This window comes from Pleuronectes platessa, chromosome 12, assembly GCF_947347685.1.
Source record: "Pleuronectes platessa chromosome 12, fPlePla1.1, whole genome shotgun sequence".
Lineage (NCBI taxonomy): Eukaryota > Metazoa > Chordata > Actinopteri > Pleuronectiformes > Pleuronectidae > Pleuronectes > Pleuronectes platessa.
The window spans coordinates 26258532-26284370 of NC_070637.1; the positions used below are offsets into that span (position 1 = coordinate 26258532).

General features: G+C 46.7%; 2 protein-coding genes across 7 annotated transcripts; both read left to right on the top strand.

Moving 5' to 3' along the window:
* Positions 1–1573: 1573 nt before the first annotated feature.
* Positions 1574–20010, top strand: psda (pleckstrin and Sec7 domain containing a). Of its 5 annotated transcripts, XR_008341463.1 has the most exons (14): positions 1574–2382; positions 7716–7913; positions 7994–8074; positions 8403–8515; positions 9861–9919; positions 10016–10105; positions 12777–12820; positions 13426–13616; positions 13748–13818; positions 14236–14393; positions 14962–15106; positions 15198–15341; positions 15883–17297; positions 17348–20010. XR_008341463.1 is itself a non-coding variant. In XM_053435602.1 (13 exons), the coding sequence occupies exons 1-13, from the start codon at positions 2300–2302 to the stop codon at positions 16174–16176; spliced, it is 1671 nt and encodes a 556-aa protein (XP_053291577.1). In that variant the 5' UTR covers positions 1574–2299; the 3' UTR covers positions 16177–20010. The 5 variants fall into 5 exon arrangements, 4 of the variants coding, with proteins under 4 accessions (XP_053291577.1, XP_053291579.1, XP_053291580.1 ...); XM_053435602.1 differs by having other exon boundaries at positions 15883–20010; XM_053435603.1 differs by lacking the exon at positions 1574–2382 and adding an exon at positions 6963–7350 and having other exon boundaries at positions 15883–20010.
* Positions 20011–20444: 434 nt separating this feature from the next.
* LOC128453018 (elongation of very long chain fatty acids protein 6) lies at positions 20445–25581 on the top strand. Of its 2 annotated transcripts, none has more exons than XM_053435610.1 (5): positions 20445–21119; positions 21196–21420; positions 23348–23479; positions 24438–24589; positions 24751–25581. In XM_053435610.1, exons 2-5 carry the CDS (start codon positions 21320–21322, stop codon positions 25170–25172), a joined length of 807 nt encoding a protein of 268 aa, XP_053291585.1. In that variant the 5' UTR covers positions 20445–21119; positions 21196–21319; the 3' UTR covers positions 25173–25581. The 2 variants fall into 2 exon arrangements, with proteins under 2 accessions (XP_053291585.1, XP_053291586.1); XM_053435611.1 differs by having other exon boundaries at positions 20456–20551; positions 20813–21420.
* The last annotated feature ends 258 nt before the right edge of the window (positions 25582–25839 follow it).

Genomic DNA, 25839 nt, shown 5'->3' on the forward strand with positions numbered 1-25839 from the left:
TGGAGACAGAGAGACGCAGCTGGTTTCAGTTAAGTGTGTGTGTGTGTGTGTGTGTGTGTGTGTGTGTGTGTGTGTGTGTGTGTGTGTGTGTGTGTGTGTGTGTGTGTGTGTGTGTGTGTGTGTGTGTGTGTGTGTGTGTGTGTGTGTGTGTGTGTGTGTGTGTGTGTGTGTGTGAGAGAGACTACACATGAGTTTAATTATAGTGTGTCTGACGTGGAGTTGAGCTGAACACACACAGCGTCCAGTGTAGGTGGAGAAGAGGGGACCAGCTGCAGAGTTGTTCTCCTTTATTTAATAAATCTCTTCAGAGGTTTCTATTGATCAGCAGCTGTAGGTCTTTTGCTCTAGTTTATTGATTATTTGTCGATCAGTCTTTATTCTTGGAAGCAAATCGTCGCTGCTGTTAAAGATAAAGAGAAGTCTCTGAGTCTCAGGCTCTGGACGACCTGGATGTTCTCCGTGCGTCTGATGATTAGTTTTGGTTCCACATCCTCTTTACGTCCAGATCTGCACCTTCGTGGTTACTTCCACCAAATCCCTGTGGTCTCATGTCGTGAGTTGCAGTCAGCTGATTGTTCAGGTCAGACGCTGTAAGCTTTCAGAAAGCTGAGGAAACCTAAACCTACCTAAACTATTTATCAATCTGAATAAACATGTTTTCAGTTGTTGTTCTTTACCTCAGAGGAGATCGTCTGTTCCTCTTTGTGTGAACTGAGAGAATCAGAGGTTTGGAATCTGGCGACTGGACGTTGTTGATGTTACAAAGGTTTCGTCTCTGATTCGTTGACTCAGGACTGAGAATCTCCTCAGACCTCCTCACTCGTGTGTGGGTAGAAGTCAAACAGCTGAAGCTGCAGCTGGAGGTTTGTGTGTCTCAGTCGGAGGCGTCTGGACTCGGTCCACTGGGTGTGGACGCAGAACTCAGATTCAAACTCAAACCTTATTGTTTCCAGTAGAAAACAAATTAAACTCGTGAAAAACAGGATCACACCCAAACTGCTGCTGCGCACACACACACACACACACACACACACACACACACACACACACACACACACACACACACACACACACACACACACATATACACACACAGTTTTATCAGCCTATAGAGGGAAATTCCAGATGGATCAGTCAGTAAGTATTTGAAAAAGAAATAAAGAGAGAGAGAAAGAGAGAGAGACCTCTCACTCCTGTCAGAAACCAGAGACAGTCCCTGAACACAATCCTCCTCCTCCTCCTCCTCCTCCTCCTCCTCCTCCTCCTCCATTCCTCCTCCTCCTCCTCCTCCTCCTCCTCCTCCTCCTCCTCTCCTATTCCTCCTCCTCCTTATTCACGTTGATCTTTTCCATCTGTTGTCTGGCTGTCCTGACCTCTGACCTCTGACCTGCTTTCACTGGGTTTGAACTTTTTGCTCTCTGTCTTTAGTTCATAACTTTATATTAGTATTTATTATAAAGGTTTAATGTTAGAGTTAAAACTGCTTCAAACAAAGTTTAGTTTAGGGTTAAGCGTTGCTAAAAGAAATACGATTAGCTAGTTTAAAAATCCATATTGTTATTGATTTTATAAAAAAATATCACACACAAAATAACTGTTATTCTGAAGCTGATAAAACATTTGACAAGAAATCAAACTTTTTTTTTTCCTCAAAGAAGAAAGTGAAATAAGGTGCAAATCATTGAGACATTTAAAAACAACTGTGAAGACTGTGGTTGTAGAATCGGCAGTTTGTTTTTGAGGAAAAGAAAAAGATAGAAACTTCTTCCAGGAAGGTGCATGGAGTGAGAGGAAGGTAAGAGGAGACAAAGAGAGGAAGAGGGGAAGGAGAGGACGGAGGGAGGAGGAGGAGGAGCGTCCCCGGTCCAACGGGGGAGGAAACACAAACCTCCATCCCCTCAGTGAAGGAAAATAACTGATGCACGAGAGGGGCGGGACAAGAAGATCCGGCTGAGGAGGAGAGGAAGTCGTGTGGAGAAGTTGTTGAGAGGGAAAGAAGACGGCAGAAAGTTTTTATAGAGCGAAGGAAGAGAAGGAGGAGGAAGGAGCTGACAGAGGTGAAGAGGACAAGTCAGACGAAGGAGGACGACTGAAAACAGACGAATCCGAGAAGGAGACACATCTGCTGATGAAACCAACAATGACCTCAGCAGATCTATGACATCACTCCGTTCCCCGCGGTGAAGCCTCCTCAGATCACAGCTGTCCATGTGGATGTTGTTTGATTGGCGGCTCTGTCGGTTACTGACATCATAGACTGGGTGTGAGAGTGTGCTGGCCCCGCCCACTACTCATAGTCATGGCGAGCTACCTGCTGTGCTTGGGGGGCGGGGCTCTGGATGACAGGTACATGTACGCCCCGCCCTACCCAGCTGTTTACAGGTGAGTCCGCCCCTCAAGGTCATTTAAAAGATTTAAATTCAGTTTCTCTAAAGTCTTTAATATTCTGCTGTGACGTGTTTACACTCGTTTCCTGTTTAGCGTCTCACACATTGTCGATTTTAGATACAAAATAAATCAATCATTTTATTATTTGTTATTATAATTCATAAACTTAATTTCAAGTTATCACTGCAGCTCATGTCAACTCTGCTGAAACCTGAAATTGATGAAAAGGTTTTTCCAGACGCTCAGAATGTGGAACTAATAGAAAACTGTGGAAGTTATTCTCTGTTTCATTAAACCCTTTTCAAAAGAATAGTAATGAAATGTTATATTATATTATATATCCAGCTCACATGTGTCAGCACCAGGTTGTAACTGAAGCTCTGCGTCAGGAGACTGAACCTTCACTGTGTTCTGCCAGTGGAGTCGTTCACGTTCTACTTCACAACGTTCCCATTTCAACCCCAGTCGAGGAACTGGATTTCCTGTGTGACACTGCCGTCCCACAGTCAGGGAGCAGAGGCTCATGTTTAAGTCGTGTAAAACTCACGTAGTTTATATGTCTTGTTGATGTCAGACACGTGATCAGGAAGTATCGTGTTTAATGGTGTTTCCTACTTCACGGTTGAACGGAGCCGTGGTGTAGAGGTGGATTTCGGAGCAGATCTGGGTAGAGCAGAGAATCCAGGATTAAACTTTTCATTTTCTTTAACCTGGTGAGATGATCAGTTCGTCTTGGCAGAGGTCTGTGCTCTCAGAGCATCCTTCTAGTCCATTATGGATTATTGTTTCCATGGTTTACAGTGATTTTTAGAAGAGTTGGATCATGCTTGACACAACAGCAAGAAACTCAACTAACAGCAGTCTGAGAATAGAGCCGACAACATTTCATATTTTAACAGATGTTTAATTAATATCCACATGAAATGATGGTCGTCCTTCAGCTGGGACACAAACCCGAGGAGATTTAAAGAGGAGGACAAAGCTGTGACATGTGGATGATGAAGTTTCTGCTGTTAACATCCTGCTGAGTCTCAGAGGTTTGAGGACCTGTGGTTGTTCTGGGTTCGGTTCAGTTTCAGTGTTAAAACTCAGCAGGAACCGTCTCTGAGGCTTCAAACAGAATCACTAATCAACCTGTGTTTCTAGTTTCTGCTGAATAGCGTCCCTGCAGGCCGAGGAGCTCCTCCGGAGTTCAGAGGTAGTTTGCTGTTTTAACTTTGGACTGAGCATCCATTATAGATCAAGCACTTGTTTCCCAGTGAGGCGTGAGCGGAGCATGTGAGAGGAGAACAAAACACATCACGGATATCAAACTCATGTGGATATCTCACTTATGAGAGATCTGTGACTCGTTTAACATCAAATAGCATCAGATCTGTTTTTACTCTCTGGTATTAGACGAAGTTTAATGTCGTCTCAGAGTTCAGAAGAATTTCGGGGCATCAGATCATTTTGAGGCTGAATCCTAAGAATCTACTTTAAAGGACCCCATTACCAACAAGGATGAATGACGGACATATTTTTGAGAAGCCATGTTTGGGTGCGCTCGTCTCTTTGAGTCTTGTCTCTTTGAGTCTTGTCTCTTTGAGTCTTGTCTCTTTGAGTCTTGCTGCGTTTGGTCTCCTCTCTAGTCTCCTCTTATCTCCTCTTTAAAAAATAAAAAATGGAGAGGCGATGGACTAGTGGCAGAAAATGATGGACATCAGACTGGAAGGTCTCTGGTTCGACTCCTCGCAGTGACAACATTTGACATCCAGGTGTTGATGGACAACACCTGGATCTGTTCCAAAGTCCAGGAGGACTCTCCCTTCCCCACTGTCTGAGTGCCCCTGAGCAAGGCACCTTACTCCCCCAACATCTGCTCCCCGGGCGCCGTGCATGGCTGCCCACTGCGCTGTGTGTCCTGCTGTGTCCACCAGATGGGTCAAAAGCAGAGGACAAAATTCCGTCCCACACACATGCACAGTGTGTCTGTGCATGTGTGTGGGATCAATACATGTGTCTTGTTTCTATCTCGAGTCGTCTCGTCGAGACTTTCCTCGTCACTTTGAAAAGAGATGGAACGAACTATCACAGCATCAACGTCCCTCGTCGTGTGAACGATAAACTGAAGAGTCATAGACAGAAACATTTGAGTTTGATTCGTCCAGTAGAAAATCACAGACTGGTCCTTTAAAGGGTCCATATTGTGTACAATACATTTTCTGGGCTTTTACTATCTGTAATGACTTGAAGGGGCCAGTAGGGGGCCTCAGAGCATGAAAACAGACTTTGTCCCTCGGTCCATTCTGAGAAATGTGTGATTGAAACGTCTCGTTGCGTACTTCCTCCCCCGTATGATGTCACATGGGATCGCACTCGTCTCTCAGCCGGCACCGGTCCATCCTCCGAACCCCCCACCTCCACTCCTCATCACCACCCCCCCTCCACACTGAACGGTACACCAAGCAGACTTGTTGCTGAGCTAGCAGCTTGTTAGCTACCACAGGCTAACCACGACAAACAGCACTGAAGAAACCCTGCAGAGAATGTGTCCGTGCACATTCCTCCTGAGAACGTTTCTGTTCGAGACCCGTGGCCGTGTCGCTGTGCTCAGTACGGAGTAGTGTTCACGTTACTCGGGACGTTACTCCCACACTGACTGTCCTGAAGACGTGGACAGACATGAGGACGGTGTAACTTTCCTTTCAGAAACATCCGGTTGTAACGACTGTAAACATCTGGCTGCTCTTCTGTAGCTGCAAACATCACGTGACTTTCACCTGTGTTACCAGAGGGATGCACCAGAGACCGGTGATAGGCCTGGTCGCCTGTCACTCAGTGCAGTCAGCCAATCAGAGGAGGGGCTCAAGAGGCAGGTCTGCAGCTCCAGAGAGGACGGAGAGAGGACATGGACACAGTGCGGCTGTTTGTCCACTTTAAACCACTGATACATCATCTTAGGGGACCAATACCAGAAAGGTGTCAAATATGGGGTCTTTAAACCGGGACACACGGGAAAAAAGTGTGTTTTTACATCTGTTGTGTTCATGTTGTGCGTCCTTCTGTGTGCAGTGTGTTTTGGTGTCGGTCTGGATGAACGACAGCTGAGGGACACACCCTGGATAATAACAGTCTCTCACTCTTTCCTTCTCTCTTTCTCTATATTTGTTTCTATTTTCCTCTCTTTCATTTTCTCCCTCTGTCTTTTGATCTCAGACTCGTTTTCCTCTCGTCGTCTTTTCTATGACTATGAATTATGTTTGAGTCCACAAAACTCTTCTGGAGGCACAGGGGTAAAACGTGTTGCATCCAGCTCAACTAAAGTAACGGGTGATCGATTCTCCAGACTGTGATGTCATCAAGTGTCCACAAGCCCCGACTTTCAAATTCAACAGGAATCAAGGTCATTTTTTACAATGTTGAGAATATCCAGCTTTATATGAAAGTTTCTGTCCAATCAAATGTTGGGTATCATCAGTGTGTTTAACCTCTGACCTTAGACTCTCTGACCTTCAGTGACCTCTGTCCAGTGCTGGGTCCTTTGATCGTCTGGTGCTGATCCCTGTTGAGCTCTGGGTGTTTCTGAGTGGTCGTAGGACACAGGACGGTCGTCCAGTCCAGCTCTGCTGCTGGTTTTAGTTTAAAGCTCACCACAGCTTATAAAGTTAAAAACAGTCATTCTTATGTCTTGACTAGCTTGTGTTTGCGGTAGAAGTTCTGAGGCTCTATATTTGTCAGACTTTGGTGGAAGTATCTTGTTCCAGTGTGTGAATGCACAGACGTCCGAGCTTCATCTGATCTGTGACTCGGTGCCGCTGCAGTCGGAGGACGATGAATGAAAAAGGAAAAGAAGAAAGAAGAGTTTCCTGGCGTCCGGTCGAGTGAAGTTCACTGACTGCTGGTTATTTCTGTCCTGGATGAATGGGTTGTGTTGGCGGAGGAAGGAGTCGTCGACAGAAACATCCGCACTCACACTCTGTTCTGTCTCGTCCGCACAAACACACACACACACACTTGTCCCTCTATAGGACACTCAGGGACATAAGGCATTCCTTAACCTGAACCACCACAACTAAATGCCTAACTCTAACCTAAACTTTAAACTAAGTTATCAAGTCCCTCAAAAAGCCTTTGAATTTCTGAGGACCAGACAAAATGTCTTTACAGTGATGGTGTTGAACCAAGATGGCCGTGATGGCTGTAGAACGTGTGTGTCTGTGGTGTCGACCTCAGTTTCATTCACTTTCCTTTACCCAATACAGAACAGTAAAGTCTGCTCGTTCATGTTTCTGTCTGCAGCAGAAGGATCTCAGGTCACATGCTGCAGCGCCCCCTACGGGCAACAGGATCTATCGCATCATCCATCTTTATTTACAATCTCCAGTCTAAGCTCAAATAATTATCCTTAATGTGCGTATTCCATCGATCTTACCTACATGTTAGTCTGAACACAATAATGTTAGCCTAAAGTAGATAAAGGCTTATTTATTTTATATTAACATGTGGTTATAAACAGCATTTAGTGAATTATGATCATTTAGAGCCAAACAGACCATAAAGCACCGGATGCTAGGGGGGTGGATACCACAGTACGATGGACAGCTAGGACCATCCAATGGGGGTGCAGAGTGTCCTCGATCTCTGAGTCAGGTTCCCACCCCCTCTCCTCCAAAAATGGTTACTTCTGGTCTCAGTAACCAAGATGGCGCTGAACATATGACAAGCCGATGCTAACAAACCAATGGGTGACATCACGGTGGTTCGATACCTGTTCCCATGTCACTGTCCCTGACTCAGTGGAGAGAAGCTCCATGAAGGGAAGTAGATGCAGTGGTTCGACCACTTCCCACTTTCTGACTCTCGCTCACAACTCGAGAGTCTGACTTCACTTCCTGTTCGAGGTCCACTTTCTGTTTAAAAGTCTGATGGAGGACGGCTGATGGAGGACGGACATGTCTCAGGAGCGCCAGCGGCCGATAGGTGCGTTAAATTCAAAATGATTGTGCTGGGCTCGGGTGGATGAGAGTAAATGAAAGAGTATTGATCCCTGAGGAGACGCCGGTCGACGCAGCAGCAAACACTGGACTCGGACACGTGAGGCTGAGGAACCACCTGTTCACTGACCACCACACGGGGGGGGATCTTCAGGTGATGATGAAGCTGAGCGGCTGTTTGACGCGTTCGTGTGGAAACTGTCAAAATAAGTCTTGAGTCTAATGAGTCTTTTATCTTTCCTTCTAAGACCCTTACTGCAGGAACAGAACAGGAACAAGACTCAGAAAAGAAACAGGAAGTGAGAGTCATGAGATAAAGTCCTGTGTGTGTGTTTGTTTGTGTGTTGTCAGGGAGCGTCTGGTGAACCGCCCCCCCGAGCTGCTGTACCCACAGGCTGACGTAGCGGAGCGCCTGGCGCTCGGCGGCAGCGACGACGAGCTGGCCAACGGCACGAAGGCCGACCTGCAGGCCGCCAAGCGCCTCGCCAAACGCCTCTACCACCTGGACGGCTTCAGGAAGTCTGACGTCGCCCGACACCTGAGCAAGAAGTCAGTGTCCGTCTGTGTCCTCATGTTTGTCATGTGTCAGTTGTTCTTCTTAACGCCGCTCTCTGTTTGTCTGTCTGCAGTAATGAGTTCAACCAGAAGGTGGCAGAAGAATATCTCAGTAACTTTAACTTCAGCGGTCTGAACATCGACCAGGCGCTCAGGTCAGTCCTCACCTCGTCTCCTTCAAACTCTTCTTCTCAGATGAAACTGTTGTAGTTTTCATTCAAGGGATTTTAACAAAGAAGATTTTTAGAATATAAAGTTGACGTCAATGAAAGTTTCTGATGCAGATGTTTCACATTAAAAGTCAGAAAAGTGACAGAAAACATCATCTGAGCCACTGGAAGACTTTTAATGTGACAGGCAGGAAGTAAAGAGTTTGATTGACAGTGAAGCTAAAGATGTTTCTCTGAGGTGGAGGAGACTCAACCCAGAGGAACAAGAGAGAGAACATGGAGGAGCTGATGAGTTGACGATCTGTGGTTTCAGGTCGTTCCTGAGGCAGTTTGCTCTGATCGGAGAAACTCAGGAGAGAGAGAGAGTCCTCGCTCACTTCTCCAGAAGATTCAGACAATGTAACCCAGAGAGTCTGACCACGGAAGGTACCTGTCTGTCTGCTCTCCTGTCTGTCTGTCTGTCTGTCTGTCTGTCTCTCCTGTCTGTCTGTCTGTCTGTCTCTCCTGTCTGTCTGTCTGTCTCTCCTGTCTGTCTGTCTGTCTGTCTGTCTGTCTGTCTCACCTGTCTGTCTGCTCTCCTGTCTGTCTGCTCTCCTGTCTGTCTGTCTGTCTCTCCTGTCTGTCTGCTCACCTGTCTGTCTGTCTCACCTGTCTGTCTGCTCTCCTGTCTGTCTGTCTCACCACCTGTCTGTCTGCTCTCCTGTCTGTCTGTCTCACCTGTCTGTCTGTCTCACCTGTCTGTCTGCTCTCCTGTCTGTCTGTCTCACCACCTGTCTGTCTGCTCTCCTGTCTGTCTGTCTCACCTGTCTGTCTGTCTCTCCTGTCTGTCTGTCTCACCTGTCTGTCTGCTCTCCTGTCTGTCTGCTCACCTGTCTGTCTGTCTGTCTCACCTGTCTGTCTGCTCTCCTGTCTGTCTGTCTCACCACCTTACTGTCTGCTCTCCTGTCTGTCTGTCTCACCTGTCTGTCTGTCTCACCTGTCTGTCTGCTCTCCTGTCTGTCTGTCTCACCACCTGTCTGTCTGCTCTCCTGTCTGTCTGTCTCACCTGTCTGTCTGTCTCACCTGTCTGTCTGCTCTCCTGTCTGTCTGCTCTCCTGTCTGTCTGTCTGTCTCTCCTGTCTGTCTGCTCACCTGTCTGTCTGTCTCACCTGTCTGTCTGCTCTCCTGTCTGTCTGTCTCACCACCTGTCTGTCTGCTCTCCTGTCTGTCTGTCTCACCTGTCTGTCTGTCTCACCTGTCTGTCTGCTCTCCTGTCTGTCTGCTCTCCTGTCTGTCTGTCTGTCTCTCCTGTCTGTCTGCTCACCTGTCTGTCTGTCTCACCTGTCTGTCTGCTCTCCTGTCTGTCTGTCTCACCACCTGTCTGTCTGCTCTCCTGCCTGTCTGTCTCACCTGTCTGTCTGTCTCACCTGTCTGTCTGCTCTCCTGTCTGTCTGCTCGGCTGTCTGTCTGTCTCACCTGTCTGTCTGCTCTCCTGTCTGTCTGCTCACCTGTCTGTCTGTCTCACCACCTGTCTGTCTGCTCTCCTGTCTGTCTGTCTCACCTGTCTGTCTGTCTCACCTGTCTGTCTGCTCTCCTGTCTGTCTGTCTCACCTGTGTGTCTGTCTCACCACCTGTCTGTCTCTCATCTCTCTGTCTGCTCTCCTGTCTGCTCATCTCTCTGTCTGCTCTCCTGTCTGCTCATCTTTCTGTCTGCCTGCTTACCTGTCTGTCTCTCAAGTGTCTGTCTTTCACCTGTCTGTCTGCTCACCTGTCTCACCTCTCTGTCTCTCAGACAGCATCCACACTCTGACCTGTGCCGTGATGCTGCTGAACTCTGACCTTCATGGAAACGTGAGTTAGATTTTTATCTTTAATCAAAGATCAAAAAATAATGTTATTGATAAAACTATTTACTGTGTGTGTGTGTGTGTGTGTGTGTGTGTGTAGAACGTGGGGAAGCGGATGTCCTGCAGTCAGTTCATCTCCAACCTAGAAGGTCTCAACAATGGAAAAGACTTCCCCAAAGATCTGCTGAAGGTACACACAGGTGTGCGTGTGTGTGTCCGTGTGCGTGTGTGTATGTGTGACAGTAAAACACTGATTATGTTTACAGTGTTTTTCAAAACAAAATATTATTCTTCTCCTTCACGTGATTCATTTAAAATAAAATAGATTTTTATAAAATAGATAAATAAATGATTATTTTTTATTATTCATATTTTATTCAGGTTAAATCCTCGTCATGTTTTCAGATGATTGTCACAGATTTACATTCAGCTCTGTGAAGCCTCAGATGATTGACAGCTCCGAGGAGAGCAAGGGGCGGGCTGAAGCTCCTCGTCGTGCGCTGATTGGACGCTGCAGCCGAGAGAAAATGCGCATAGAGAGAGAGAGAGAGAGGGGAGAAGAGGGGAGAGCGAGCAACAGTCCAACTGTTCAGAGTCTCAGAGGAGAGGAGAGGAATAAGAAAAGAGTGGAACAGAGGAAGAATAAAGGAAGAGAGGAGCAGAGGGGGAGGAGTGAGCTCACCTGACGGAGGGATTTTCCTGCAGGAGGTAGACAATAACAAGCAAAGGAGGAGGAGAAGAAGAGAGGGGGTGAAGTCGGAGTAAGAGGAAGGAGGGATTCTCTCTCTCTTTCTCTCTTTCTGTCTCAAGCAACAGGAGAAACTCTCCTCTCCTTCACATCACTTCATCCCTCCCTCGGTCGCCAGGGCTGGAGCAGGCTGACGTCAGTTTCGGGGTGCTCTCTCTCTCTCTCTCTCTGTCTCTCTATCTCTCTCTCTCTCTCTCTCTCTCTGTCTGCGTGTGTGGGTGTGCTCGCTCGCCCCTGTCCCCCTGCGTTCTGTGTTTTGGACGTGCGAGCTGCTGCTGATACGTTTCCTCCGTCGCGCAGATTTCTTTGCAGTCCAGGGATTCGCCTCCATCACCTTCTCTTCCTCCTCTTCCTCCTCTTCCTCTTCCTCCGCTGCACTCGGACGTTCATCAGAAGAAGATCAAATTTTATTTATTTATTTTTGAGTGAATGTTTTTGTGGTTTTCTGATGATCTGATGAATTTCGCATCACTGTCTCTGAACTGTTGATGGATTAGACTTTAACACACACAGAGTGTGTGTGTGTGTGTGTGTGTGTGTGTGTGTGTGTGTGTGTGTGTGTGTGTGTGTGTGTGTGTGTGTGTGTGTGTGTGTGTGTGTGTGTGTGTGTGTGTGTGAACGCTCTGACCTGTTTATTGAGTCGGGTCCTGATCTGCTTGAACTTAACTTCTGATTAATTATCTCATCAGATTTTTTAGTTTGATTTATTTAGACGCGTTAATCAATAATAAACTTTTTTGGTGTCTGGTGGAAAAATCTAGATTTTTCTTTACATTTTTTTAATATTTTATTGGAATTTTAAATCTAAATAGATTGTATAGACAGTCAATGCAAATTATAGTCTGTAGAAATTATTTAAGTATTAATATCCTAATATATATATATATATATATAGCTGGTTAAATATATGCGTTAAATGTTATTTGTCAAAGATATTGATCAGAGAGTGATTTTATTGAACAGCAGTAACTCTTTCCCGACAAAAGTAATTTCAGCATTTTTCCGTTTGTCGTAATTCTTATAAAACACTTTTTATTTTGAAATTTTAAATATTTGACTCTTGTTTGTGCGTCGTGAACACAACCTGTTGTTTAAACAACAAAGACGTTGACTCTTCAGTCTGGTGCGACATCGTGTCCATCAGCTCTGATTTCTGATGTGAGGCTGACGAGCCCCCCCGACCGACCGGCAGCAGGATTATGACGCTGCTGTGTTTTTATGCATAATGAATAAAGCTGGATCCATAATGCAGCAGGCTGAGCTCTGAGGACACGGTCAATCCAGACTCACAACCAGCGTCCTCACAGCCTCCTGGGATCTGGAATCTAAACTCTGTGTTTTCACTGACACCGGATCAGAAGAAGAAACTCTGGACTCAATCGTTTTTCTGAGCTGGTCTAAAGTTTGAGTTGAGGACGAGTTTGTGAAGTTGGTGGACGACGGTCTTGGACATAATAATTACATAATTCAAATCTCCACCATGATCGGTGTCAACAGCATCCACTCCTCTGGCCGCATGCGGTCTCGGTCCCTGTGCTCGGTCCGGAGCGGGCGAGACTCGAGGGACACGGACCCGTTCAGGTATCCCAGAACCCCCCGCTCCCGCTCCCTCAAACCACTGGCCTTCCCCGACCTGCTGGGAAAGACCCAGGACGGACAGCAGCACCTGCAGAGCCGTAAGAAGAAGGTAGAAGCCTGAGAACCCGGAAACTCCGATTTCAAATAATCGTTTCTATTAAGGTGTTGTTGATGGGCCATGAGGGGGGGGGGGGGCGCTACAACACCTCAGTTCTGATGTGATGGGAAAGCGCAGTGAGCTCAGAAAATATCAACGTCCTCGTAAGAAAATGAGGTTCTTTCATCTTTGATGGAGAATAAACAGTTTGCAGGTCACAGTCTTCATCGTGAAGATTCTTCATATGAGTCGAACCGAGACCAGTGTCTGTTTTAGATCATATTTAATAATAATTATTAATTGTGTTTCACTCAGTTCAACAGTGTGAAAGAAAAATGTCCCACAGACACACACACACACACAGACACACACAGACACACACACACACACACACACACACACACACAGTACATGTGACTCTGTGTTGTGTCTCCTCAGACTCTCTACAGCTCCATCAAGAACGAGAAGCTGCAGTGGACCATGTAAGTTTCATCACAGTGCAGACGTCTGAGGTGTGCGTCTGTGTCTGTGTGTGTGTGGGTGTGTCTGTGTGTGTGTGTGTGTGTCCCTGCTGCTGCCGACTCCCTTATTTAAGCCTCTGTTGCCATGGTAGCCGTCCCCTGCATCTGTCCTCTTGGTAGTTACAGGTCATGTGACATGTGACTGTCCACACACGTCTCGGTAGCATTTAGCATCTGTCCTCCTCGTGTCAAAAGGAAGTGAGACACACGAGGATTTAATGTTATAAGTAATAATTGATCATGAACGATAGTGAGATGAAATCTGGTGAATTGTTAAGATTGTTTCTGCAGCTGATTCATTTCTGATCCCTTTGTCTCAAAAGGACCAAAGTGACGTCTGAAGCGTACGTGTTTAAATCTGGCAGTGCTGCCCCTGGTGGTCAAAACGAGTTACAACCTCAGAGATGTTTTCACGTGATTTTGGTTAAAAAGAGAAACTGAATTGGTCAGGTTTGGTTTCAGGGGATTCTTCTTCAGGTCAGAGAGGACGAGGAGACGTTTGTGGGGACGAAGTCTGAATGAGGTCACTGAACCTGCAACCCTCTGTTTTCTCTTCTCTGCTGAAGTGATGAAGAGGAGTTGAGGAAGTCGATGTCGGAGTTGGCTGACGTGCGAACAGACTCCGCCTCCCACACCATGAAGCGACTGGGTGGGGGGGGGAACCCACTGCTTGGCGTTGCCCAGCAGGCGGACGGCGAGCTCTACAAGAGCGGCTTCCTGGTTCGGAAGGTCCACGCCGACCCCGACGGGAAGAGAAGTATGTCACTTCTTCTTCTTGAGCTACTACAAAATTAACAGCTGTTACATTTTAATCATTTTTTTTTTTTTGTCTCAATGTGTTACGTTACTCATGACGCATAATATCCCATGATGCCTTGTTTCCTGCAGCGCCGCGGGGTAAGAGAGGCTGGAGGTCTTTCTACGTCTTGCTGAAGGGTCTTGTGCTCTACCTGCAGAAGGTAAACACATGAACTACATTACCCAGCAGCCCCTGTGTCGCACACACACTATGCATATTTTTAGATGCGTGGCCCAGATCCAACTGATTTCAGGTCAGAGACAGAACTGAACTGTCTTACTATTTTAAACGCTATTATTTTGAAATATCTGGCACAATTTCATTATAGGTTCTTTTATTTTGTGATGTCATCAATTAATCTCAACCAATCAAATCTGTTTATTTTCATAACGAAGATCAAAACAATGTATTCAGTTTTTCTAAATATGTTTAAAATAAGTGAAAACTTAAAACATTTTCTCGTCTGATATTTAATAATATAAAAATCACTGCTCCAATAATCGAATACTGGGAATCCAGTCCGTCAGTCTGTGATGTCACGTTCTCACCTGCACGCCGCTCTGTGATTGGCCGACAGGACGAGTACCGTGCGGAGCGGGAGCTGACGGAGGAGGACGTGAAGAACGCTGTGTCCATCCATCACTCGCTCGCCATGCGGGCGGCCGACTACAGCAAGAGGCCCAACGTGTTCTACCTGAGGACGGCCGACTGGAGGGTGTTCCTGTTCCAGGCTCCGTAAGAACACACACACACACACACACACACACACGTTTACTTAGTGTCTATTTGTTTGTTTTTTGTAAGGTTTTTATTTTCGAGGACAAAAATAAAAAAAGATAAATAAACATCACTGAACAAAACCCACCTGCTGCTCAGACCTTCAGGTGTGAAACATGGAGTTTGGTTCAGTCGTGTGGACGAAGCCTCGGACACATCGGGAGGTTCTGAGTGTGTCACATACTTTTATTAATGTGAACGTCTCCTGGGCCACAGTGAAGGAATCAGCTGACATCATCTGACCTTTGACCTTCTTTTATCAACTCTTCTATTTAGTATTTATCATCTCCTGAAGAGGAATCAGTGAACTCTCTGGAAGTTTAATTAAAAAGCATTGCTTCATATCTCCTGACCAGAATTTTTTCAACGTCATAACAACACTGAAAGACTCTTAGGTCTTATTTTATTTAATTTTTTACCAGAATAACGTGACGTTCAATATATTCTACTTTAATTTATCCACAAACAACCTGATGCCCTGATGAGTGTGTGAGTCCAGCTGCTTCAGATCTGTGTTTTCCTGCAGGAGCGCAGAACAGATGCAGTCCTGGATCACGCGCATCAACGTGGTGGCGGCCATGTTCTCGGCTCCGCCCTTCCCGGCGGCGATCGGCTCTCAAAAGAGATTCAGCCGCCCTCTGCTGCCGGGATCCAACACCAAACTGACCCAGGTACAGATGACCGAGAGTCGCTGGGGATTGTGGGTAAACTCCATATGTGGAAGCCGCACAAATCCCAGAATCCTTTGCTTTGACTCGACAGGAAGAGCAGGTCAAGTCTCATGAGAACCGCTTCAGGGGCGTTTCGTCCGAGCAGGCCGACCTGACGACCTCCACGCCGAATCGAAAGGTCAAAGGTCGTGAGCTGGAGGAACAGAAGCTCCGACAGGATTACCTGGAGTTTGAGGTGATTTTCATGCAGGGCCATTTCCTCTTTGAGTAAAACTTTTAAAGTTTTAAATACAAGTGATGACACAGTTTGACGCCAGCTCGACATTTTCTACTGTTTTTAATTTGCTGTTTCATTCTGTGTCAGATGATTTGACGAGTGAACGTTTGTGTTTATATCTAATTTTCATGTATGTGCATGTTTGTGTACGACTTCGTCTTCATCGCAGCAGATTCAGTTTGATTGGTGTCGATCACTTAAAGCAACACGACGCTGTTTAATAGCTCGTTAGTTAGAGAGCTGGTGTTATCATTATTATTTTATCACTGTGTCATAATGTAGATGAAACCTGAACTGAATTTATACTGTTGATGATGCTTCACATTGCTAGGCTAGCTGTTTGCTTTGATTGCATTCTTAATGCTAAGCTAACAGCGGCTGGCTGTAGTTTCTTATTAGTCTGAACATGTGACCCTCAGTGATGTCCTACTCTTAAAGGACAAACGAGTGACATCACTGACGGGGACACCGTTAACGCCTCCGTCTCTGTCCTCTACAGAAAACTCGTTACGGTACGTACGCCATGCTGCTCAGAGCCAAGCTGGCGAGCGGAGACGAGGACCTGACGGCCTTCGAGTCTCGGCTGTTTGACGACGGAGGCCTGCAGAGGACACACTCCAGTCCCTCGCTGCCTCAGGACGCCGCCAGCAAGGAGAACATTTGTGGAACCAAGACGTCAAAGAGCTTAAAGGTCACGTCGTCAACCACCAGGGAGGGAAGTAAGAAGAAGAACGGGAGCAACCAGCCAGCTGAGCTGCAGAAACAGAGCAGCCGCCGGGAGGAGGCGCCGTAAGACGGCACGAGTCTGTCTGCTGGTGAGGCTGGAGAAGGACACGAAGCATCATGGGTAACAGGCTGACATCCTCCTCTCAACCTTTTCTATTAAACCCCAGTTAGACTGTGATTGGCTGGGCTAAGGCGTGGGAGATCATCGGGGGAAGAGACACTCGTCACAGAAGAAGAAACATCAGAGGCTGATGTTGAAACTTGAAGACGCCATTTCTGCACAGAGCACAACCGCTGCTGAGTTTCAAAATAAAAGCTTTACTTCCTGTTCGAGCTTTCATTTCAGGGACTTTGTGGAAGTGATGCAGATTAAACTTAAACATCAGAGACTATTGTGTTTGACGCCAGGACCCTCCAGGACCCTCCAGGACCCTCCAGGACCCTCCAGAGCCCTGAAGGACCCAACAGGACCCTCCAGGACCCTCCAGGACCCTCCAGAGCCCTGAAGGACACAACAGGACCCTCCAGGACCCTCCAGGACCCTCCAGAGCCCTCCAGAGCTCTGAAGGACACAACAGGACCCTCCAGGACCCTCCAGAGCCCTCCAGAGCTCTGAAGGACACAACAGGACCCTCCAGGACCCTCCAGAGCCCTCCAGAGCTCTGAAGGACCCTCCAGGACCCTCCAGGACCCTCCAGAGCCCTCCAGAGCCCTGAGGGACCCAACAGGACCCAACAGGACCCTCCAGGACCCTCCAAGACCCTCCAGAGCTCTGAAGGACACAACAGGACCCTCCAGGACCCTCCAGAGCCCTCCAGAGCCCTGAGGGACCCAACAGGGCCCAACAGGACCCTCCAGGACCCTCCAGGACCCTCCAGAGCTCTGAAGGACACAACAGGATCCTCCAGGACCCTCCAGAGCCCTGAAGGACCCAACAGGACCCTCCAGGACCCTCCAGAACCCTCCAGAGCCCTGAAGGACACAACAGGACCCTCCAGAACCCTCCAGAGCCCTGAAGGACACAACAGGTACCTCCAGAACCCTCCAGAGCCCTGAAGGACACAACAGGTACCTCCAGGACCCTCCAGAGCCCTGAAGGACACAACAGGACCCTCCAGGACCCTCCAGAGCCCTGAAGGACACAACAGGACCCTCCAGAACCCTCCAGAGCCCTGAAGGACACAACAGGTACCTCCAGGACCCTCCAGAGCCCTGAGGGACACAACAGGACCCAACAGGACCCTCCAGAGCCCTGGAAAACCCACAGGTACATCCTGGACCTTACAGGGCTCTCTGCGACCCTGAAGGACCCTTCTGGATCCTTCTGGACCCTTCTGGACCCTTCTGGATCCTACAGGATCTGGTTTTGTCTGAACTTTTTGTTTAAGAGCGACAAACACTGACCTCATGCTGCTTCTCCTAGCAACCGACAGGGAGGCCGGTTGCCTTGCCGACCACACATGACAGACAGAGTGTGGGAGTGTTGCTGCGACGACCAAGCAAAGGGGGGGAGGTTGAGAAGGGGGGGGTGAGAATCCCGAGTCAGAACGCACAACAAACACACAAAACTCCCTCTGTGTGTGTGTGTGTGTGTGTGTGTGTGTGTGTGTGTGTGTGTGTGTGTGTGTGTGTGTGTGTGTGTGTGTGTGTGTGTGTGTGTGTGTGTGTGTGGAGGCTGAAACAGTTTGTTTTCTGTCGTTTTTCTCCAGCTCTGCTCGGAGCTCAGATTCTGTCGGAGGATCGTTAGTGACCAAACACTGAGCAGCAATCAAATCATAAATAATTCTGGAGATAAGAAAAGAGGAAATGAAACATAAAAGAAAATGAATTAAACCTTGTTAACAAAAAATGATAAACACTTTGAATGGTTTGTAATTATAATGAATATGTGACTTTCTTTCAACACCAAATTAAATCTACCAATCAAACTTTAATAATAATAAACATATAATGTAGTTGCTGTTCATTCGAAATGAAAAGAGTTTGATGTTTGCTCTTGAATGAATCCGTCCACATCGTCTTCGTCACTGATGAAGAAGAAACGTTCATGTGAAATGATGATTGATCAGCTGGAGGAGAAGGTGTGAAGTGTCAGGGACCAATGAGAATTCATCGCTTCACCTCCGCATCGTTAACAACAGCAGTCGTTACGATCCTCCTCCTCCTCCTCCATCTTCCTCCTCCTCCATCTTCCTCCTCCTCCATCTTCCTCCTCCTCCATCTTCTTCCTCCTCCTCCATCTTCCTCCTCCTCCATCTTCCTCCTCCTCCATCTTCTTTCTCCTCCTCCTCCATCTTCTTCCTCCTTCTCCTCCATCTTCTTCCTCCTTCTCCTCCATCTTCTTCCTCCTTCTCCTCCATCTTCTTCCTCCTCCATCTTCTTCCTCCTCCTCCATCTTCTTCCTCCTCCTCCATCTTCTTCTTCTTCCTCCATCTTCTTCCTCCTCCTCCTCCATCTTCTTCCTCCTCCTCCTCCATCTTCTTATTCCTCCGCCATCTTCTTCCTCCTCCATCTTCTTCCTCCTCCTCCATCTTCTTCCTCCTCCTTCATCTTCTTCTTCTTCCTCCATCTTCTTCCTCCTCCTCCATCTTCTTCCTCCTCCTCTTCCATCTTCTTATTCCTCCGCCATCTTCCTCCTCCTCCTCCATCTTCTTCCTCCTCCTCCTCCATCTTCTTCTTCCTCCTCCATCTTCTTCCTCCTCCTCCTCCATCTTCTTCCTCCTCCATCTTCTTCCTCCTCCTCCTCCATCTTCTTCCTCCTCCTCCTCCATCTTCCTCCTCCTCCTCCATCTTCTTCCTCTTCTTCACTTCCTCCTCCTCCTCCATCTTCTTCCTCCTCCATCTTCTTCCTCCTCCTCCTCCATCTTCTTCCTCCTCCTCCTCCATCTTCTTCTTCCTCCTCCTCCTCTATCTTCTTCCTCCTCCTCCTCCATCTTCTTCTTCCTCCTCCTCCTCCATCTTCATCCTCCTTCTCCTCCATCTTCCTCCTCCTCCTCCTCTCTGTCTCATGGCAGAGTTTCATTACAGAAAGTTGAATCTGTCGATGGTGTCATTGGAGCAGGACCACTAACCCTCCTGCCCGGGCGTCGGTGGTTCGATGCTCTGAACTCTCCTCATGTCACCTGATCACCACGACCTCTTGTTGTCATGACCTTTGACCCCGTCCGCCCATCTTCGTCTCGGCCTCGTTCACGACCTGCCGACGGACGCAGGCTGTTTGACCTCTGACCCCCAGGTCCTATTCACTCAAATATCCAGTCACACTTTTTGCACTGTGCACTGTAACGCAGCGTAGGATGACTTCTACGGCTTCAGCTCCTCGTCTGTATCCGAACTTTGTAAATACACGTTGACATTGAGAAGCCATACTGTGGTCGGGCTGACGGCCTCGCTAGCGCTCGCTGTGGATTAGGACTCTTTGGTTTAGATATCTCAGAGCGACAGATGTCGACTCGACTGTTTTATTTATTCTTTTCGTCCTCGTTTCTGTGAATGTTTTGGGGGCTTTGCTGCGGCTGAGTGTTGCTGCCAGCTCGCCGACCAACAGCTGTACATACTGTCCACTTCCTGTGAGGTTTTGGTCGTAGTGAAACTTGGACTCTGTTTACACCTGCTATTAAAATGTGTTTCAGGTAATCAGATTACAATCAGACCGACTGAGTAAACAGGAAGTAGTTTTCTTCAGATGCCTGAGTTCAGCGTGAAGAAGGAAACTTCTTCTGTCTTAGTTTGAACCAATCAGAGGAGGACGTGACGTCTGCTGACTCAGATCTCCGTGTGGACACATGTTGACTCCAGCTGTGGATCACGTATGTTTTAATTTCAGCTGTAAACTGAGTCACAAATATGTTTGTATCATTCGGAGGCGTAGACACACAAATAAAGATGAGAGTGAAACTCATTTTGATTGTCTGTGTCTGTTTTTATTCATTTCAAGTGGAAATTTCCAGGATGTTTAATAAGATAAACTCCTGAACGGAAACAGTGGAAACAAACATCTGGATCCTACAGGGGATTCGACACAGATGTTTAGAATATGTACATTAAATTATATTTACATATATACGTTACTACGTTTTAATTCATTCAATTCCCTTTACAAATATGGAAGACAATTTCTGCTTAATTCTAGAATAAATAATACAAAAACATAATGATAAAGAATGACACAATAAGTAGATATTAATAAAAAGAAATGAAAAAATAGTTTTATATATACATAGACGTAGATATTTATATAGATTGATGTAATCGAGATATTTCCTACAGTTCCTGAACGCAACACAGGTATTTCCCGCGGCCGCTCCCCCAGGTGACGAGCTTTAAATAGACCGGAAGCCGCAGGTGAAACACACAGAGAGAGAGAGACCGGTGAGGACATAGCGACAGAGAGAGACCGGTGAGACAGAGAGAGAGAGAGACTGGTGAGGACATAGAGACCGGTGAGACAGACAGAGAGAGAGACTGGTGAGACAGAGAGAGAGAGAGACCGGTGAGACAGAGAGAGAGAGAGAGACCGGTGAGACAGAGAGAGAGAGAGACCGGTGAGACAGAGAGAGAGAGAGAGACCGGTGAGACAGAGAGAGAGAGAGACCGGTGAGACAGAGAGAGAGAGAGACCGGTGAGAGAGAGAGAGACCGGTGAGGACATAGCGACCGGTGAGACAGACAGAGAGAGAGAGACCGGTGAGGACATAGCGACAGAGAGAGACCGGTGAGACAGAGAGAGAGAGAGACTGGTGAGGACATAGATACCGGTGAGACAGACAGAGAGAGAGACTGGTGAGACAGAGAGAGAGAGAGACCGGTGAGACAGAGAGAGAGAGAGACCGGTGAGACAGAGAGAGAGAGAGAGACTGGTGAGACAGAGAGAGAGAGAGACCGGTGAGACAGAGAGAGAGAGAGACCGGTGAGACAGAGAGAGAGAGAGACTGGTGAGGACATAGAGAGAGAGAGACCGGTGAGACAGAGAGAGAGAGAGACTGGTGAGGACATAGAGAGAGAGAGACCGGTGAGACAGAGAGAGAGAGAGACTGGTGAGGACATAGAGAGAGAGAGACTGGTGAGACAGAGAGAGAGAGAGAGAGACCGGTGAGACAGAGAGAGAGAGAGACCGGTGAGACAGAGAGACAGGTGAGAGGCAGCAGGACACCGGGACAGACCCGATCTCCTCCCGTGTCTCCCTCCCCAGCCCCCCGCTGTGCACGCACCATGTTCCCGCTGAACAGCAGCGGTTCTCCGCCTCTGACCGAGCTGAGCTTCGAGCGGCAGTTTGACGACAGAGGTTCGATTCTCTGGATGAAGGACAACTGGTCAGTGACAGTTTCTTTGTTTCATTTTGTTATATTTTGTTATATTTTGTTATATTTTGTTATATTTTGTTATATTATATTAAACATGACGTTACGTCGATTTAAAACGAAACTCCGCTGCGGTGTGAAGTAAACGTGAAGGCGGGTTCGTGTTGTCTGGCTCCCGGGTTGCGTTTCGGCATCGATCCGGTGAACGAACCGGCTGTGGTCACTACACAGTTCCACCTGAACCGGTTTGTTCGATACTGAAGCTGAAAGCTCCGACCCACCGCAAGCAGGAGGATCCAGAGCTTCTGGTTCTATAGAGCGACACTGAGTCTGAGTCAAGTGCCTCAGACAGGTGAGTCACAGGTGGATGACGTCACACCTGTCACATTCCAGGCACATCGCTTCAGCTCCGCCCACAGCTGATGATGAAATCGAATGGAGTTGTCATCATTTTATTATATAATATATATAATGTATAGGGCTGTGAAATGATTAAAATTTTTAATCAAATTAATCACAGGTTTCTATGGATTAATCATGATTAATCACATTACCGATTTTTTCGGAATATTTTTGTGAAAACAAGATTTATGACATTTAACTTTTCTTTTGTGCTGCAACTCAGCAGTTCTTCAGCAGTTATCATTGCTTTTCCATATGGAACATTAATATAATCTTCATCCTAAACAGAATTCGGGCTCCTTAGCCATTGTGTGGTTGAATAAAACTTTTTTTTTAAAATTAAACAGAAATTATTTGAGCTTCTTAGCCATAGGATGGTTGACATTTTTTATATTTTTTGTCACACAACCATTAACCACACCATGATACAATCTAATGCCTCTAAAGGCCCTCTTAGCTACTCGGTCTTTAGCCAGTTGGTGAGGCAAACTAACTTGTTCAAATTCTCTGACAGTAAAGCTGACCGCTTCTTTTGCACAATGTGTCCTGCGAGTGAGTCTGGTTTGGCGCATTCCACTTGAACGCCCCTCGCCAACCAACACATGCTTTGCGTTGCGGTGGTTAGGCGGGTATTGCTACGGTGAAACGATAACGTCTCGCAGAGTGTGCATATCACCTTGGTTTTACTGAATGTTCGATCTTTGTTTTTTTGGAACACGATCTTCAGGTCCAGAAGGTCCTCAGGTTCATCAGAATTATCCATGTTGTTTGTTTGTTTGAATGGCAGCTGCCGTCTGACTGCATTAGAGCGGCGACTAGTGCAGAGGCGGCGGAATTGGAAGGTCCTTCTGCGCATGCGTTAAATGCGTTAAAAAAAAAAACGAATTAATCCTGTAATTTAATCATAACGCGTTAACGCGTTATTTTTCACAGCTCTAATAATGTAATATCAAAATATATTATATAATCATTATTTAAAACGAAGCTGTTTAACTGCTGATATAGAAAGTACAGTTGTGACTAAGCTTTGATACGTGATAACAGCATCATGGTATTACGTTAATTATTAAATTAATAAAATAACTCGTTTTTATTCATCTTCAACTTTTTAACAAATTAATTCAAGTTAAAATATTAATTAACTAAACCCTCTCGTGTTAGAGGATGAACTGTCGTCCGTGCAAAAAGAAATAAACAATTTTAGAGGATTTTATTATTTACTTGATATTATCATGTGTTCATTATTGATATTATTTATAAGGTTTCAAAATTGAGTTTTCTTCAGTTTCAGTATTTTATTACATCTGTGAATTTGTCAATGTTTGTGAAACTAAACTTTGAGTTTGTTAATGAATAAACAGTTTATTAAAATAATCTTATCCTGGAAATCCAACATAAATAAATAAAACAGTTTTATTTTCAGTTCCTACTCCTTTCAGTTAAGTGTGTGAGTGTCACATGACCATGTTTTATTGTACCAAAACTTATCATTTTGTTAATGAAGAGACGTTTTGTTTTTTTTATCTTTTTCCTGCAGGAATAAATCCTTTGCGTTCTGTGCTCTTTACGCCGCCCTGGTGTTGGCGGGGAAGAACTACATGAGGCCCCGCCCCCGGCTGAGCCTGCGGCGGCCGCTCGTCCTCTGGTCGCTCAGTCTCGCCCTCTTCAGGTGAGAGACGTGAACAGTTTAGTGTGTGACTCATAAACTTCAGCAGCTTGTTCACGATGTTCGTAGACTCCGTGTCCAGAGTGGAGTGAAGCTGAAACCCGTCTTCTGTGTAGTGACCAGCAGGGGGCGACTCCACTGGTAGTTTCTATAGATTATGATCATCCAGAGTCAAATAGACCCTAAAGCACCGGATATATAGGGGTGGATACCACAGTGTGATTGACAGCTAGTACCGTCTAATGGGCGCAGGTGGCAGGTGTAGGTGGGCGTGTCCTCGAGCTTAGTCAGGCACCACCCCCTGATCGTCCAAATATGGTTACTTCTGGTTTTAAGAATACCAGTGAGTGTTTACATGAACACACACACACACATACACACACACACACACACACACACACACACACACAGACTCCATAACCTTCACTCCATAACCTCCGTTAACAGTTTCTGTTTTGAAAAGATGTTCTCATGTGTTCTCCTGTGATCCACCATGTTCTCATGTGTTCTCCTGTGTTCCACCATGTTCTCATGTGTTCCACCATGTTCTCATGTGTTCTCCTGTGTTCCACCATGTTCTCCTGTGTTCCACCATGTTCTCCTGTGTTCCACCATGTTCTCATACGTTCTCCTGTGTTCTCCTGTGTTCCACCATGTTCTCATACGTTATTCTGTGTTCCACCATGTTCTCATGTGTTCTCCTGTGTTCCACCATGTTCTCATGTGTTCTCCTGTGTTCCACCATGTTCTCCTGTGTTCCACCATGTTCTCCTGTGTTCCACCATGTTCTCCTGTGTTCCACCATGTTCTCATGTGTTCTCCTGTGTTCCACCATGTTCTCATACGTTATTCTGTGTTCCACCATGTTCTCATGTGTTCTCCTGTGTTCCACCATGTTCTCATGTGTTCTCCTGTGTTCCACCATGTTCTCATACGTTCTCCTGTGTTCTCCTGTGTTCAGCATCATCGGTGCGGTCCGGACCGGCTCCTACATGCTCCACATCCTGAGCAGCGGTGGCTTCAGGAGCTCTATCTGTGATCAGAGCTTCTACAGCGGACCGGTCAGCAGGTTCTGGGCGTACGCCTTCGTCCTCAGCAAAGCTCCGGAGCTCGGTAGGTTCTTCTCCTCGTTCTCATGTTCTCTGTTCGTTACATGATCATTTTTTCTTTTGAACTTTTACTGGGTTTTAAAAATGTCATCTTTACCAGATTAATGAATGCTGATTGTATTTATTTGTTGTGTTTATTTGTGTATTCATTTGTTTGTGTTGCAGGCGACACAGCGTTCATCGTGCTCAGGAAGCAGAAGCTGCTGTTCCTCCACTGGTACCACCACATCACCGTGCTGCTCTACTCCTGGTACTCTTACAAAGACATGGTGGCCGGCGGCGGCTGGTTCATGACCATGAACTACGCCGTGCACGCGCTCATGTACAGCTACTACGCGGCGCGCGCCGCCGGCCTGCGCGTGCCGCGGCCGTTCGCCGTGCTCATCACCAGCGCGCAGCTGGCCCAGATGGCGATGGGGCTGACGGTGTGCGGGCTGGTGTACGGGTGGATGCAGCAGGGCGACTGCCACTCGCACGTCAACAACCTGGTGTGGGCGTCGCTCATGTACCTCAGCTACCTGCTGCTCTTCATCAACTTCTTCTACCACACCTACCTGCGCCGCCACGCCCCCGCCAAGACCGAGTAGGAGGGGCCAGGAGGACGGATTCAGTGACAAGAACCAGGAAACAGGAAGTCACATGATCATCCGAACAATCACACAAACAGTTTTAATTTGATGAACGAGTCGATGACCAGTTGATCGATCAAGTTTAAAAAAACATATCGATCGTGATTCACCGATAAAACTATTCATGAGACGAATGAAGGCATCTGATTGGCTGCTGGATGAGTTCATTACAGTTCCTCTCTGTATTATTGTCATTCATTTCTAATGTTTGTTATGTTATTGTGTTACTTATGTAATTGTCGGTGTGTGATTGAGTTTCTGTCGGAGTTTGGAAGAAAAACCTTCGGCTCTTCAAAGTAAACGATGACGTCAGTTTGCGATGAGAAGAAAATGTTTCATTCATTGTTAATAAAGTTTTTTATATTTATGCTTCTTGTAAAAGTTTGTATTACAATAAGTTTCATTAAGTTTAAACACAAAACAAACAGTTTTGTATAACCACACGTGTATATACAGCTAAGTTTGTATAAACTGTATAAGTGTGTGTGTGTGTGTGTGCGCTGGCGTGTACAGCTGTCTTTGTGGGGACCAGTTTGAGTCTACAACCTACAAAGTGAGGACCTTTTGGCCGGTCCTCACTTTGTCACCCCCCCCTTTAATGTAGGGTTTGGGGGTTGAGACTTGG

Coding starts and splice junctions, on each gene's coding strand:
- psda (XM_053435602.1), top strand. CDS start 2,300: ATGGCGAGCTACCTGCTGTGCTTGGGGGGCGGGGCTCTGGATGACAGG. Junction 9,920..10,015: donor ACTCTGACCTTCATGGAAAC/GTGAGTTAGATT, acceptor GTGTGTGTGTAG/AACGTGGGGAAGCGGATGTC. Junction 14,394..14,961: donor GTGTTCCTGTTCCAGGCTCC/GTAAGAACACAC, acceptor GTTTTCCTGCAG/GAGCGCAGAACAGATGCAGT.
- LOC128453018 (XM_053435610.1), top strand. CDS start 21,320: ATGTTCCCGCTGAACAGCAGCGGTTCTCCGCCTCTGACCGAGCTGAGC. Junction 21,421..23,347: donor CTCTGGATGAAGGACAACTG/GTCAGTGACAGT, acceptor TTTTTCCTGCAG/GAATAAATCCTTTGCGTTCT. Junction 24,590..24,750: donor CAGCAAAGCTCCGGAGCTCG/GTAGGTTCTTCT, acceptor TTTGTGTTGCAG/GCGACACAGCGTTCATCGTG.